The following is a 14,887-nucleotide window of genomic DNA, read 5'->3' as shown; positions in this document are numbered from 1 at the left end:
GCAGAGCCAGGGTTCAAACATACCTCTGTCTGACTCCACCGTGCATGTTTTAGCCTCTATGCTATATATTTATTGAATACCTAAGTGTGCTAGCCGCATTTTAGGGGTTATGACTGGGTATACCATATTTGTAGTGAACAACAAAATCTGCTTCCATGGAGCTTACATTCCAGTGGGGAGATACAGGCAAGTCTGGCCCTAAAGATAGGTAGCAAATTAATAAATAAACAGTAGCTACCAAAAAAATGTTTTCAGTGCCAAAAGCTAAAATTATATGATGTGATGGAGTCAGGGAAGACAGGAAGTATCATTTCAACTAAAAGCTCAAAGACAAAAAGAAGTAAACCATGATGGAAGGGCAAGGTTATGAACTGCTATGACACTGTGAGTATCATGATATAGCTGGGAGTATTACCCTTGAAAACCAGCGCAAGACAAGAATGCCGTCTCTCACCACTCCTATTCAACGTAGTACTGGCCAGGGTAATGAGGCTAGAGAAAGAAAGCATATTCAAATAGGAAGAGAGGAAGTCAAACTCTCCCTGTTTGCAGATGACATGAACCTGTATCTAGAAAACCCCATCATCTCAGCCCAAAAGCTTATTAAGCTGATAAGCAACTTCAGCAAAGACTCAGGATACAAAGTCAATGTGCAAAAATCACTAGCATCAGTCAAGCTGAAAGCCAAATCTCCAGTGAACTCTCATTCACAATTGCCACAAAAAGAATAAAATACCTAGGAATACAGCTAACAAGGGAAGTGAAGGATCTCTACAAGGAGAACTATAAACCACTATTCAAAGAAATCAGATATGACACAAACAACTGGAAAAACGTCCCATGCTCATGGATAGGAAGAATCACTGTCATGATAATGGCTATACTGTCCAAAGCAATTTATAGATTCAGTGCTATTCCCATTAAACTACCGTTGACATTCTACAAAGAACTAGAAAAAAGTATTTAAAAATTCATATGGAACCAAAAAAAGGAGCCCAAATAGCCAAGGCAGTCATAAGCAAAAAGAACAAAACTGGAGGCATCACACTGCCCTACTTCAAACCATATATATATATATATATATATATTTTTTTTTTTTTTTTTTTTTTTTTTTTTTTTTTTTTTTTCTTGAGACGGAGTCTTGCACTGTTGCCTAGGCTGGAGTGCAGTGGCACGATCTCGGCTCACTGCAAGCTCCGCCTCCTGGGTTCACACCATTCTCCTGCCTCAGCCTCCCCAGTAACTCAGACTACAGGTGCCCGCCACCACGCCCAGCTAATTTTTTGTACTTTTAGTAGAAACAGGCTTTTACAGTATTAGCCAGGATGGTCTTGATCTCCTGACCTCGTGATCTGCCCTCCTTGGCCTCCCAAAGGGCTGGGATTACAGGCATGAGCCGCCATGCCCAGCCTACTTCAAACTATATTACAGGGCTACAGTAACCAAAACAGCATGGTATGGTACAAGAACAGACACATAGACCAGTGGAATAGAATAGAGAACCCAGAAATAAGACTACACACCTACAATTATCTTCAACAAACCTGACAAAAACAAGCAATGGGGAAAGGATTCCCTTTTTAATAAATGGTGTTGGGATACCTGGCTAGTCGTATGTGGAAAATTGAAACTGGAGCCTTTCCTTATACCATATACAAAAATCAACTAAAGATGGATTGAAATATAAAACTCAAAACTGTGAAGAAGTAAACTTACACAATACCATTCAGGACATAGGCACAGGCAAAGATTTCATGAGGAAGATGCCAAAAACAGTGCAACAAAAGCAAAAATTGACAAATGGGATCTAATTAAACTATAGAGCTTCTGCACAGCAAAATAAACTGTCAATCAGCAGAATAAACAGACAACTTACAGAATAGGAGGAAATGTTTGCAATATACACATCCAACAAAGGTTTTTTTTGTTGTTGTCTTTTTTTTGTTTTTTGTTTTTTGTTTGAGACAGAGTGTTGCTCTTGTCGCCCAGGCTGGAGTGCAGTGGTGCAATCTTGGCTCACTGCAACCTCCACCTCCCGGGTTCAAGCGATTCTCCTGCCTCAGCCTCCCGAGTAGCTGGGATTACAGGCGCCCGCCACCACACCCAGCTAATTTTTTGTATTTTTAGTAGAAACGGGGTTTTGCCATGTTGGCCAGGCTGATCTCAAACTCCTAACCTCAGGTGATCCGCATCCCAAATACTGGGATTACAGGCGTAAGCTACTGTGCCCGGCCCCCGACAAAAGTCTTATGTGCAGCATCTATAAGGAGCTTAAACAAATTTACAAGAAAAACACACACACACCCTAAAAAGTAGACAAAGGACATGAACAGACAGTACTCAAAGGAAGACATACATGTGGCCAACAATCACAAGAAAAAAAGCTCAACATCACTGATTATTAGAGAAATGCAAATCAAAACCACAATGAGATACCATCTGATACCAATCAGAATGGCTATTATTAAAAAGTCAAAAAATAATAGATGTGGCGAGGTTGTGGAGAAAAAGGAACACTTTTACACTGTTGGAGTGTAAATTAGTTCAACCATTGTGGAAGACACTGTGGCGATTCCTGAGAGACCTAGAGACAGAAATACCATTTGACCCAGCAATCCCATTACTGTGTATATACCCAAAGATATATAAATTGTTCTCTTATAAAGACACATGCACATGTATGTTCATTGTAGCAGTATTTACAATAGCAAAAACATGCCATCAACCTAAATGCCCATCAACGATAGAGTGGATAAAGAAAATGTGGTACATAGACACCATGAAATATTATACAGCAATACAAAGGACCAAGACCCTTTCCTTTGCAGGGACATGGATAGAGCTGGAGGCCATTATCCTTAGCAAACTAATGCAGGAACAGAAAAGCAAATACTTCATGTTCTTACTTATAAGTGGAAACTAAATGATGAGAACACATGGACACGTAGAGGGGAAAAATGCACACTGGGGCCTACTGGAGGACAGAAGGTGGATGGAGAGAGAGAGGATCAGGAAAAATAACTAATGGATACTAGGCTTAGTATCTGGGTGATGAAATAATCCATACAGCAAACCCCCATGACACACATTTACCTATGTAGCAAAGCTGCACATCCTGCACATGTACCCTGATCTTAAAAGTTTAAAAAATATATATCATGATATAGCTAATTGACCCTTTATGCAAACACAGTGAATGAATTCCCATTAGAAGACAGTTAATCACTTCCATTTAAATACTGAGGATTGATGTTTATTTATTTATTTTTTATTTTTTTATTTTTTGGAGACAGAGTCTCACCCTGTCACCCAGGCTGGAGTGCAGTGGGGTGATTACAGCTCACTGCAACCTCCACCTCCCAGGTTCAAGCGATTTTCCTGCCTCAGCCTCCCGAGTGGCTGGGATTACAGGTGTGTGCCACTACACACGGCAAATTTTTGTATTTTTGGTAGACATGGGATTTCACCTTCTTGGCCAGGCTGGTCTCAAACTGCTCAACCTCAAATGATCTGCCCGCCTTGGCCTCCCAACATGCTGGGATTACAGGTGTGAGCCACCTCTTCCAGCCTGAGGATTGAATATTTGCATTCATTTACAGGTCCTCTTGAAAAGGCATAACAATGATGTTGATTGGCTTAAAATGAGGTTAAAAAACCCACAAGAGGCCAGGTACGGTGGCTCACACCTGTAATTCCAGCACTTTCGGAGGCTAAGGCTAGAGGATCACTTGAGCCCAGGAATTTGAGACCAGCCTGGGCAAGATATCCATCTTTACAAAAAAAAAAATTTTAAATTAGCCGGGCATGGTGGCATGCCTGTAGTCCTAGCTACTTGGGAGGCTGAGACAGGAGGATTGCCTGAGCCTGAGAATTTGAAGCAGGAGTGATCTATAATCATGCCACTACACTCTAGCCTGGGTAACTGAGACCTTATCTCTTTAAAAAAAAAAAAAAAAAACTAAAAGACTCACAAGGATGAGGAGACCAGGGAATAGACAGAAGCAACATTCTGGAAGTGGGAAATAAGAAGGATGAGTGGTAATTTATTTAACAAACTAAGACTGTGTTTGAGGTACAGATGTGGCCAGAAACAAAAGGGAATTAGTTGGTTAAAAGCATATATAAGAAACATTTTACAGCCGGGCGCGGTGGCTCACACCTGTAATCCCAGCATTTTGGGAGGCTGAGGCAGGCGATTACCTGAGGTCAGGAGTTTGAAACCTGCCTGGCCAACATGAAGAAACCTTGTCTCTACTAAAAATACAAAATTAGCGAGGCGTGGTGGCTCATGCCTATAATCCCAGCTACTTGGGAGACTGAGGCAGGAGAATCTCTTGAACCTGGGAGGCAAAGGTTTCAGTGAGCCAAGATTACGTCATTGCACTCCAGCCTGGGCGACAAGAGTGAAACTCTGTCTCAAAAGAAAAAAGAAACCATTTTACATGATAATTGTCTTGAATGTTTCAAAAATGGCAATGTCATGAAAAGACAAAAAAGAGAAAGAACCATTTTAGATTAAAGGAATCTGAACAACATCATAACATGTAAAGTCGGGTTCTCAACTGGACTCAGCAACAACAAAAAGCTATATTAGACATTCGGAGACAGTTGTGGAAATCTGAATATGTACTATATATCAATTATTTTTATTGACATTATTTATAGTAAATTTCTTGGACATTCAGAAAACAATTGATGAATCTAAATCCAAGTGAAAATATGTAGTTGTATATTGTATGACTCTTTAATTTTTCTGTAGGCTTGAGATTTTGTTAGATAAAAAGTTAATGTGAGGGAGGTATTAAATAAAGGAGCAGGGAGGAAAAAGCGGCAGTGGTGGGACACCTAGATGAGCCTTCTCCCTTCTGCATCAGGTCATCACCCTTCCTACCTACATCCTCCCCCTTCCTACCTACATCCTCCCCCTTGGAAGAGCTACTTTGCTTCAAAGGTTGAACCAAAAGATTGTGAATTCAGGGCACCAGACTAATTTCCGGTGGCTGAGAGCAGAGAGGTACACTGCTTTATCGGTGTATCAGCAACTCTGGCTGACCGACTTTCACCCTTCAGACCAAAGATATTGACTTGGCTGGATACTCTACAGTAAACACCAGTTAACAAGCACAAATTAAGAAGCATACCACAAGAACTTACTAAAAGAATTTTAATGCTTAACCTAACCATATCACTTAAATTTAACTTTCATATGAAGGAAGACCTTTTTCACTGAAGATTGCATAAATATTAGCCTACACAGACACAGTAACCTCTGTTGACACATTAAAGCTTTTGAATCATGACATTAAATTTCTATTTCATAATATACCATTTTCAATTTTTTTAATGATCATAAAATAAGTAAATATTATGTAGAAAAATACATTTGACTCACCCTTTGAGTGATGTTTAATAAAATTGTTAAACTAAACATGTTAACTTTGTAAAGATGCATCATTTTTTATTTATAAAAACAGTTCTCTGGTAAGAACCGGAAAATCTACTAGACAAATTTGAAAAGGGCTGTAATGCCCTTTTTTTGTATGACTTTTAATATTGCCCATATCAGCCTGCAATTTACTGAGCCATATATTATGTTAAACAAATATAAACTTATATATGAAAACTGTCCTGTTCGTGGATCTTTCTACTGATTCTGTTATAAGTAAAAGATTTTAAAGTTATCTTAACATTCTGGTAACACTATCCAGATTTTGGAGTAAACCTTTCTTTGCTGTTGGAACAGGAAGCCATGCAGTGTGTGGAAGAGCTGAATGCCCAGGGCCTACTACATGTTTTTGTGAGAGTGGGAGTGGAGTCCACCCTGGAAAGGAGTCAGATCACCAGGGATCACATGGGCCAACTACTCTATCAGCTGGTACAGTCAGAAACACTCAGCAAACAGGACTTTTTCAAAGGGTCAGTATCCTCTTCAAGAGTGGTATTCAATTACTAGGCTCTTGGGTACCAGTTAATTTTTAAAGTACTTACCTCTTTTAAGTATTTAGTTTTTTCCATAGATGAAAATTGTATCCACCGTAATATGTTGATATGATGCAATTAATATATTGATACGTTGGTTGATGTGATGGCATTTTATAGATTGTGCTAGGGCATAAAGGTTATCTTTTGGTTTTCTGAATATTATTGTTAGATCTCTACCATGACGTAAGTAAGGTAACAGAGACCCCTTAGCCTCAGGGAAACTCTGAGGCCTTTAGCAGCCCATTTACATGTGATCCCCAAATGTTCTTTGAGGAAAAAAGCTTTTCTTTGTGAGAACAATTCTGAAAAATTGTCTTAAATTTGAAAACCTTACTCTTTCAATCAACGCTGGTTATTGTGGCTAGGAAGCACTCGTGTGCCCACTCTAGCCTCATGGAGAAGGATGTGTAACTCGGTGTTCTTAATGATTTAGTCTATTTCAGGTTGGTTTCATTATGATTCTTGTCAATGGATGGTTTGATAAGGTCTGCCTATCTGCCTATCATTGGTGGTGAATCCTCATTTGATCAGGTTCTGGTATATTTGTGATATACCATCATCACAAGTACATGGATCAGGTTCCTTGTGCTTCAACCACAAAATCTTACCCAGGCATAGGTTGTATAACCAATGTTTGAAGTGAAAATTGCATTGGTAAAAAATTTTGTTTGGAGCCATGTTGTATCAAATATAAACACAGAGTCACACCAGCACTGACAGATGCCCACTCTCTAAGGGAATAGCAACTAGGATCTCCTAAGGTCTGGACATTGGATTTACATCTGCCATCTCATCCTCACCTGGACATATGCTTATTGAATCAAATGGCAGTAAGAATTCTGTACTACTTGTAATTTTCCTCTTTTTTTTTTTTTTTTTTTGCCAAGCTCATACTCTCATGAATTAAATGCACGTATGATTAAATGCCACTGTATATTTTTCTGTAGTCATTTCACATATGGCCATCCTTTTAGAATAAGGTAACCATTAAATGTCATTGTTGGCTGGGTGCAGTGGCTCACACCTGTAATCCCAGCACTTTGGGAGGCTGAGGCAGGTGGATTACTTGAGATCAGGAGTCTGAAACCAGCCATGGCCAACATGGCCAACATCTACTAAAAATACAAAAATTAGCCCAACGTGGTGGCGTAAGCCTGCAATCCCAGCTACTTGCGAGGCTGAGGCATAAGAATCGCTCGAACCTGGGAGGCAGAGGTTGCAGTGAGCCAAGGTTGCACCACTGCACTCCACCTAGCTCAGTCTGAAAAAAACAAAAAAGTCCATGTTGAATTTATTCATTTGACTTTGCAAGCAATGATGACATTGTCTTCTAGGTCCTAGAAAATTTATACTTGCCCTTAGGATCATTAAAAAGTTTTCTTGCCAGGCGTGGTGACTCACGCCTGTAATCTCAGTATTTTGGGAGGCTCTGGTGGGCAGATCACGAGGTCAGGAGTTCGAGACCAGCCTGACCAACATGGTGAAACCCCATCTCTACTAAAAATATGAAAATTAGGCTGGGCACCGTAGCTCACACCTGTAATCCCAACACTTTGGGAGGCCGAGGCAGGTGGATCACGAGGTCAGGAGATCGAGACCATCCTGGCTAACATGGTGAAACCCCGTCTCTACTAAAAATACAAAAAATTAGCCGGGTGTGGTGGCACGCACCTGTAATCCCAGCTACCCGGAGACCGAGGCAAGAGAATCGCTTGAACCAGGGAGGTGGAGGTTGCAGTGAGCTGAAATTGCGCCACTGCACTCCGTTCTGGGCGACAGAGCGAGACTCCCTCTTGGAAAAAAAAAAAAAGTTTTCTTTCAGGCTGGGCATGGTGGCTCACACCTGTAATGCTAGCACTTTGGAAGGCTGAGGCGGGAAGATCGCTTGAGCCCAGGAGTTTAAGACCAGACTGGGCAACATGATGAAACTCCATCTATACTAAAAATACAAAAATTAGCTGGGCATGGTGGTGTGCACCTATAGTCCCAGCTACTTGGGAGGTTGAGGCAGAAGGATTGCACCTGGGAGGTCCAGACTGCAGTAAGCCATGATCACACCACTGCACTCCAGCCTAGGTGACAGAATGAGACCATGTCTGGGGAAAAAAAAAAGTTTTCTTTTAGCAGTATGCTAGATTGCTCTGAATTAAGGCCATTTGAACCAGTTAGTAAGAAACTTTGGCAAAAGTTGCTGTGGTTATTGGTTTTTAAGGCCAGGATGGTTTCCCAGTTTTAAAAGAGAAGCCTCCAATTCAGTCCAGTAACTAGCCAGTGCAAATGGTAAGAGCAAATAAAGGTATGTACACCCTCACAATCAGATTGAATATGGTCCTCCCAGCAGACTTGAAACTATAATTTCCCAGAAATAATACTGTTGGAGTGATGAGGATATCCATTTATAAATAGTTACTTATTACCCAGATATTATGCTACATTCCTCAGAAAATTCTGGAAATGATAATGGTAAATTATCATTTACCATTTTCTGTCTCTTCAAACTATACTCAGAAGTTGATTCATATCTATAAAGATGCCTGGAAGCATAGTCTACCTTTATTGGCTATAACTGAACTTGTGAGATACTAACTTAGTCTCTAGAATATCTCAGACATTTGCATTTCTCCCTTTGTGGGATTCCCTGAAGAAAAAATATAACCAGACATGGTGGCTACAGTTTTGTTGTTGGTGTTAGAATTGCTGTTGCCGGCGGTAATTACCACACTACTACCTTTTATTTAGACATAAAATGAGGTTAACACTTCTGTGTCTCAGCAATTACTTCATGTTTCACCATACCTGCTTCCGTCTGCAGCTAGAGGCAGTGCAGTGTCTCCAGGCCTAACTTTGGATGCTTAGACCTAACCAGTCTTGGACCTTAGACCAAGACATGTAAAAGTTGTACTATTTTATTCTAAATGGAGAGGCCTGACAATTTAGTGCCCACCTTTTTCTAAGAGGGAAATGTAGGGATTGCTTCATGTCAGTGTCCACCAAGAGCTTTCTTGCAAGCAGATCAGAATTTCACAATCCCTTCTAAAGCCTGAGTTATAAATGGTTCATACTGTCTAGAGAGGCCATTTCATTGGAGCCATGAAGATACCCTGTCTTTTGCTTCTTTATTCTTAACCTACAAAGATAGTATTGTCCTTCCATAGTATTGTGGAAGAGCCTCTGAGATCAGCTGTTTTGGGTGCTGCTACTGCTTAGATGTCAACTTCTGAACAGTTGGGGAAGCAGTCTCTGCCTAGCTCGCCAAGCCAATGGTAACTCTGGGAAGGTTAGAAAGCAGAAAGCCAGCCAGGCGCGGTGGCTCACGCCTGTAATCCCAGCACTTTGGGAGGCTGAGGCAGGCGGATCATGAGGTCAGGAGATCGAGACCATCCTGGCTAACATGGTGAAACCCCATCTCTGCTAAAAATACAAAAATTAGCTGGGCATAGTGGCGCATGCCTATAATCCCAGCTACTCGGGAGACTGAGACAGGAGAATTGCTTGAACCAGGGAGTCAGAGGTTGCAGTGAAATGAGATTGTGCCACTGCACTCCAGCCTGGCAACAGAGTGAGACTCCTTCTCAAAAAAAAAAAAAAAAAAAAAAGGCAGAAAGCCTCCAGGTATACTAGTCCCTGGTGAGCTAATTACTAATCTGCCATTTCTCCCTATAGTTCTCTTTAGAGTATGCACTGCTGCAAAGTAGTAAAATAGACAAAAGTTTCAAATAGGCTTTATGAATATAGCTTTTAGGTCCTTTGGAATTTTCCTTACAAGATGTTATATCAACTGTGAGCATAATAGTTGCTGTATGTAAAACATACCTCCACAAAGGTAACATCAAGCCATCATCCTGATATTTTCAGGACTTGAATCTAAATACTTTATGACCCTAGTTAGGTCGGTAGGTAGATAGGTAGAAGCATTATTGTATAGGTACCTGCACTTCAAACAGTGTGTTGATAGTCTTTTTATATCATGATTTCAGAAAACTTCTTTTTAAAAACTGTCTAGTAAATATAGTTGAGTGCAGTTTGCTATTAGTCACAGAATTGGAATGACTTTGAAAGTATAATAAACAAATGAAGACCAAGGTTGTAAAAATTAGAGTGGACAATAGACACAAAATATGTACCCTAGAGGAAGATTGATACATTAATATTTCACTTTGGGAGATGTTTGTTAGAGAGGAAATTCTTATCTCTTCCTTGACTACTTTCCTGGAACTTTTATTACTGCTTACAGCAATTCTACATTGGTAAAAGACCCTATGTAGGCTGGACATGGTGATTCGTACCTGTAATCTCAGCTACCAGGGAGGCTAAGGTGGAAGGATGGCTTAAGGCCAGGAGTTCAAGACCAGCCTGGGCAACACAGCAAGACCCCATCTCTAAAAAAAATTAACAAAAAAATTAGCTGTGCATGGTGGCACGTGCCAGTAATTACAGCTACTTGGGAGGCTGAGGCAGGAAAATTGCTTGAGCCCAGGAGTTCAAGCTATAGTGAACTGTGAGAGCATCAATGCACCCCAGCCTGGGCAACAGAGTGAGATCCTATCTTTAAAAACAAAAAACACTTTGGGAGGCCAAAGTGGGCAAATTGCTTGAGCCTAGGAGTTTGAGACTAGCCTGGGCAACATGGTGAAACCCTATCTCTACCAAAAAATACAAAAAGTCTCTGGGCATGGTGATGGGTGCCTATAGCTGCAGCTACTCAGGAAGCTGAGGTGGGAGGATTGCCATACTGACCTTGTAAAATGACTTGGGAAATATTTTCTCCACTTCAGTTTTTTGGAAGAATTTGAGAAGAATTTGTTCTTCTTCAAGTGTTTGGTAGAATTCAGCAGTGAAGCCATCTAGTCCTGGGCTTTTTTTCTCTCTCTCTGAGATAGGGTCTTGCTCTGTCACCCAGGTTGGAGTGCAGTGGCTTCATCGTGGCTCACTGCAACCTCAACCTCCTGGGCTCAAGTGATCCTCCCACCTCAACCTGTCAAGTAGCTGCAACAGTAGGTGCACGCCACTGTGCTCAGTTAATTTTTTATTTTTTGTAGAGATGGTGTCTCACTATGTTGCCCAGGCTGATCTTGCACTCCTAGACTCAAATGATCCTTCTGCCTTGGCCTCTCAAAGTGCTGTGATTACAGGTTTAAGGCAGTGCACCTGGCCATGATTCAGTCTTGATTTGTTGTATATATCTATTAGTTTATCTGTTTTTTTCTAGATTATCCATTTATTGTTCATAGTAGTTTCTTATGATCCTTTGTATTTCTGTGGTATCAGTTGTAATATCTCCTCTTTCATTTCTTATTTTGAGTCTTCTGTCTTTTCTCCTAGTCTAGATAAGTGTTTCTTGATTTTCTTCATTTTTCCAAAAATACAACTCCGAGTATCATTGATTTTTTTTCTTTCATTTTTTCAGTGTCTATTTCATTTATTTCTGTTGAGGTGTTTGTTATTTCCTTCCCTGTGCTTACGTTGGGCTTAGTTTGTTCTTCTTTTTCTAGTTCCTTGATGTGTAATGGTATGTTGTTTGAGATCTTTTTTCTTTTTTGATATAGATGCTCATTGCTATACATTTCCCTCTTAGGAGCACTTTTGCTGCATTCTATAAGTGTTGGTATGTTCTGTTTCCATTTTCATTTGTCTCAAGGTATTTTTTAAAAATTCCTTTCTAATTTCTTCTGTGACCTATTGGTTGTTTAGGAGGATGTTGTTTAATGTTCACATATTTGGATATTTTCCAAGATTTCTCCTGTTACTGAGTTGAAGTTTTATTGCATTGTGATCCAAAAAGATACTTGATATGATTTCAGTCCTCTTAAATTTGTTAAGTCTTGTTTTGTGGTCTAACATATGATCTATTGGGGAGAATGTTTTATTTGCACTTTAGAAGAATATGTATTCTGCTGCTGTTTAATGGAATGTTCTGTATATTTTTGTTTGGTTTAAAGTATAATTCAAGTCCAGTGTTTCCTCACTGATTTTCTGTCTAGATGAGTTGTTCCTTGTTTAAAGAAGGGTATTGAGATCCCCTACTCTTGCTGGATTGTAGTCTATCTTTCCCTTCAGATAATTAATTGCCTTATGTTTTTAGGTAGGTACTCCAATTTGAGGTGCATATGTATTTATAACTGTTATATCCTCTTAGTAAATTGATTCTTTTATCATTACATAATGACCTTTGTCTCTTTTTATAGTTTTTGACTTAATGTCCTTTTTGTCTCGTATAAGTATAGCTACCCCTGCCCTCTTTTGATTTCTATTTTCATGAAATATCTTTTTTCTTCTCTTCCTTTCAGTCTATGAATGTCCTTACTAGTAAAGTGAATCTCTTATAAGCAGCATATGGTTGGATCTCATTTTTCATTTATTTATTTTTTAAATTTTGAGAGAGAGTCACACTCTCACCCAGGCTGGAGTGCAGTGGCACAATCAAGGCTCACTGCAGCCTCTACCTTCTGAGCTCAAGCAATCCTCCTGGGTAGTTGGGACCACAGCCATGCATCATGATGCCTGGCTAATTTTTTTTATTTTTTTATAGAGACAAATTCTCCCTACAGTGCGCAGGCTGGTCTCCAACGACTAGGTTCAATTGATCCTCTTGCCTTGACCTCTTCAAGTGTTGGGATTACAGGCATGAGCCATTGTACCTGGCCGGATCTTATTTTTTAATCTATTTAGCCACTCCGTCTTTTCATTGGAAAATTTAATCCATTTACATTTGACATAATTATTGATAGATAAGGAGTTGCTACTGCCATTTTGTAATTTGTTTTCTGGTTATTTTGACAATCCCACTTTCAATTGTGGTAGCATTATTTTGCTTTTTTGAAAGATTTCTTATCAGAACTTTACTGTGTTAAAATTTTTAAATATTTTTCTTTTAATCATGTATCCCTTTCTTCAATTAAAATTTTAGACCAAAACCCAGTATATAAAATGAAGTGGAGCTTTTGTAGTTGAAATGGGCGGAGGGTTATCTGCAGTCTCATCTACGTGGACCATACCAAAGTTCAGTCCAATGGCTGTGGTTTTTTCCTTCCACCCAAAGAAAAGCCTGACAGTCTAATGACTGTGATGGTCACTACATGCCAAGAGGCAAGGGTATGATGTAGCTCTGTTTCATTTTTTCAGTTTTTAGAAAATACGTGTGGTGCAAAGCGTTATTATAGGCTATGTAGTAGTGCAAAGACATAAAGACAGTTATTACCTAGGTGCTTCAGCACACTTAAGATTTTTCTTTTAGAATCATGCAACAGGATGTAGGAACTGTAAACCTGAAAAAAAAAATAAACTTCTTACAGGCTTGTTCTATGGAAATCCTATGTTCAGCCCAAAAAGGTTTTTGTTAGCAGTATAGATTTGACCACTGATTGTGTTCTGTGGACTGTCCCATGATGAACTGACTGATCAAGGCATAAAAAACCAAGGCAAGAATATGGGTATATTTTATTTGTAATGAGATAAAATATATGAGATAAAAATAGCAGCAGGTATACTGCTGAAAGACCAGCATGGCTACAGTTGTCTCTTGGGCCCATTAAACAGCTTAATTTATGCTGCTAGCCCACAGAGCATGAGTTGGCAGGATCAGGTGGTTAACCTAGAAATCCTGGAGTCCAGCTAGATTATATTCCATCAGTGGTACATTAACTGAACCCAAAAAGTATGCACATAATGAGAGAACCTGCAATTATTTGACATCTATTTGCCATAGCACAGACGCTGTCTTCGGCATCAAATAATTACAAGCTCTGAGGTCAGAAAGTTGGAATTAAGGATTCATGAAGCCCAGGGTTAGATAATATGGCTGAGCTGCAAACGGTTTTGAAATGGCAGCTTCAGAATGGTGACCCTGCCTATTGTGGTAGCTCTTTTTAAGTAAAAAGTTTTAGTGAGATGTAGGCCTCTGAAAAAAGGGTGGCATACTTTGGCTAGAACCTGGAACTGCAGTGGAAAAGCACACGTTTTACAATTGTAGAGATCTGAAAGGGCATGCATACAATTACCACCTGCTCTTAGGCCTTCAATTCATTCCTCCCTTTCCTTATGACTTGCAGTTATGTGTATGTCTCCTGTAGTTAAATTCATTTGCTTTTGTACTTTGTAATGTATCGTATGTAGAAATAATTAACAAAGTCTTGAGTTGTTTGTTTATACTTCCAAATGAATAGCTATGATTTTTAGCCTACATAAGAGTGCTGGTATTTTATATTTGATTTTCCCAAGTTTTATATTTAATTCCCATTTGCTTGACATTGAGAAATATTTATAATTCATAGCACAAAAGCCTGAAACCATTAGCTTTTCTGTAGAGATAGAACAGTTTGTAACATGTAATAATGATGATAATGTTAGTAATGTGGCCAGACTCTTTTATATCCATCCAGTTTTTTCCCCATTGTAAGATTCCTCAAGGACACAGATTTTTGTCTTTCACAGTAAGTGTTTAGTCAGTGCTTTTGACTGACTCAGAGGATATGATATTCAACTGTGGTGAATTCTTTATAGTGCAGGATTAAATGGATAGTTTTTCCCCTAGAACTTCACAGGACTGTCCTGTAAGGCTTTCAAATGTCACCTTTATATGGAGGTATTTTCTGACCTCCTTCTGGTACCATAGTTCATGTTCTTCAGAGTATTAGCCCTATTTGCAAGTATGCTTTTGTCTGTTCTAGTCTTTTTCCCCATGCTAACATAATCTCTTTGAGAATGGTAATGTGTTTACCAGTCACTTTGTGGCTAGACTGTACCTAACATAGCAGGTGATTAATATGTATTTGTTGACCGATTTTTTATGTCTTTATTTAATTTTAACTTTTTTTTTTTTTTTTTTTTTTTTTTTGAGACGGAGTCTTGCTCTGTCGCCCAGGCTGGAGTGCAGTGGCGCGATCTCGGCTCACTGCAAGCTCCGCCT

At 39.5% G+C, this 14,887-nt stretch overlaps 1 protein-coding gene and 1 non-coding gene across 25 annotated transcripts in view; one reads left to right on the top strand and one right to left on the bottom strand.

The window, feature by feature from the left end:
• The window catches only part of EIF4G3 (eukaryotic translation initiation factor 4 gamma 3), a 352,454-nt gene that overhangs the window by 316,173 nt on the left and 21,394 nt on the right, over positions 1-14,887 (top strand). For all 24 annotated transcript variants that reach the window (XM_030805828.1, XM_030805829.1, XM_030805822.1 and 21 more), the window contains one exon: positions 5,744-5,916. In XM_030805828.1, the coding sequence (XP_030661688.1) occupies positions 5,744-5,916 (173 nt within the window). The remainder of the gene's footprint in view (positions 1-5,743; positions 5,917-14,887) is intronic.
• Positions 5,471-5,531, bottom strand: LOC115833105. The gene has a single exon (XR_004028549.1). It is a non-coding gene; the product is annotated as a U7 small nuclear RNA (small nuclear RNA).

The sequence above is a fragment of the Nomascus leucogenys genome, chromosome 24, assembly GCF_006542625.1.
Source record: "Nomascus leucogenys isolate Asia chromosome 24, Asia_NLE_v1, whole genome shotgun sequence".
In the NCBI taxonomy this organism is placed as follows: Eukaryota; Metazoa; Chordata; class Mammalia; order Primates; family Hylobatidae; genus Nomascus; species Nomascus leucogenys.
This window is presented reverse-complemented; position numbering and strand designations above follow the sequence as displayed.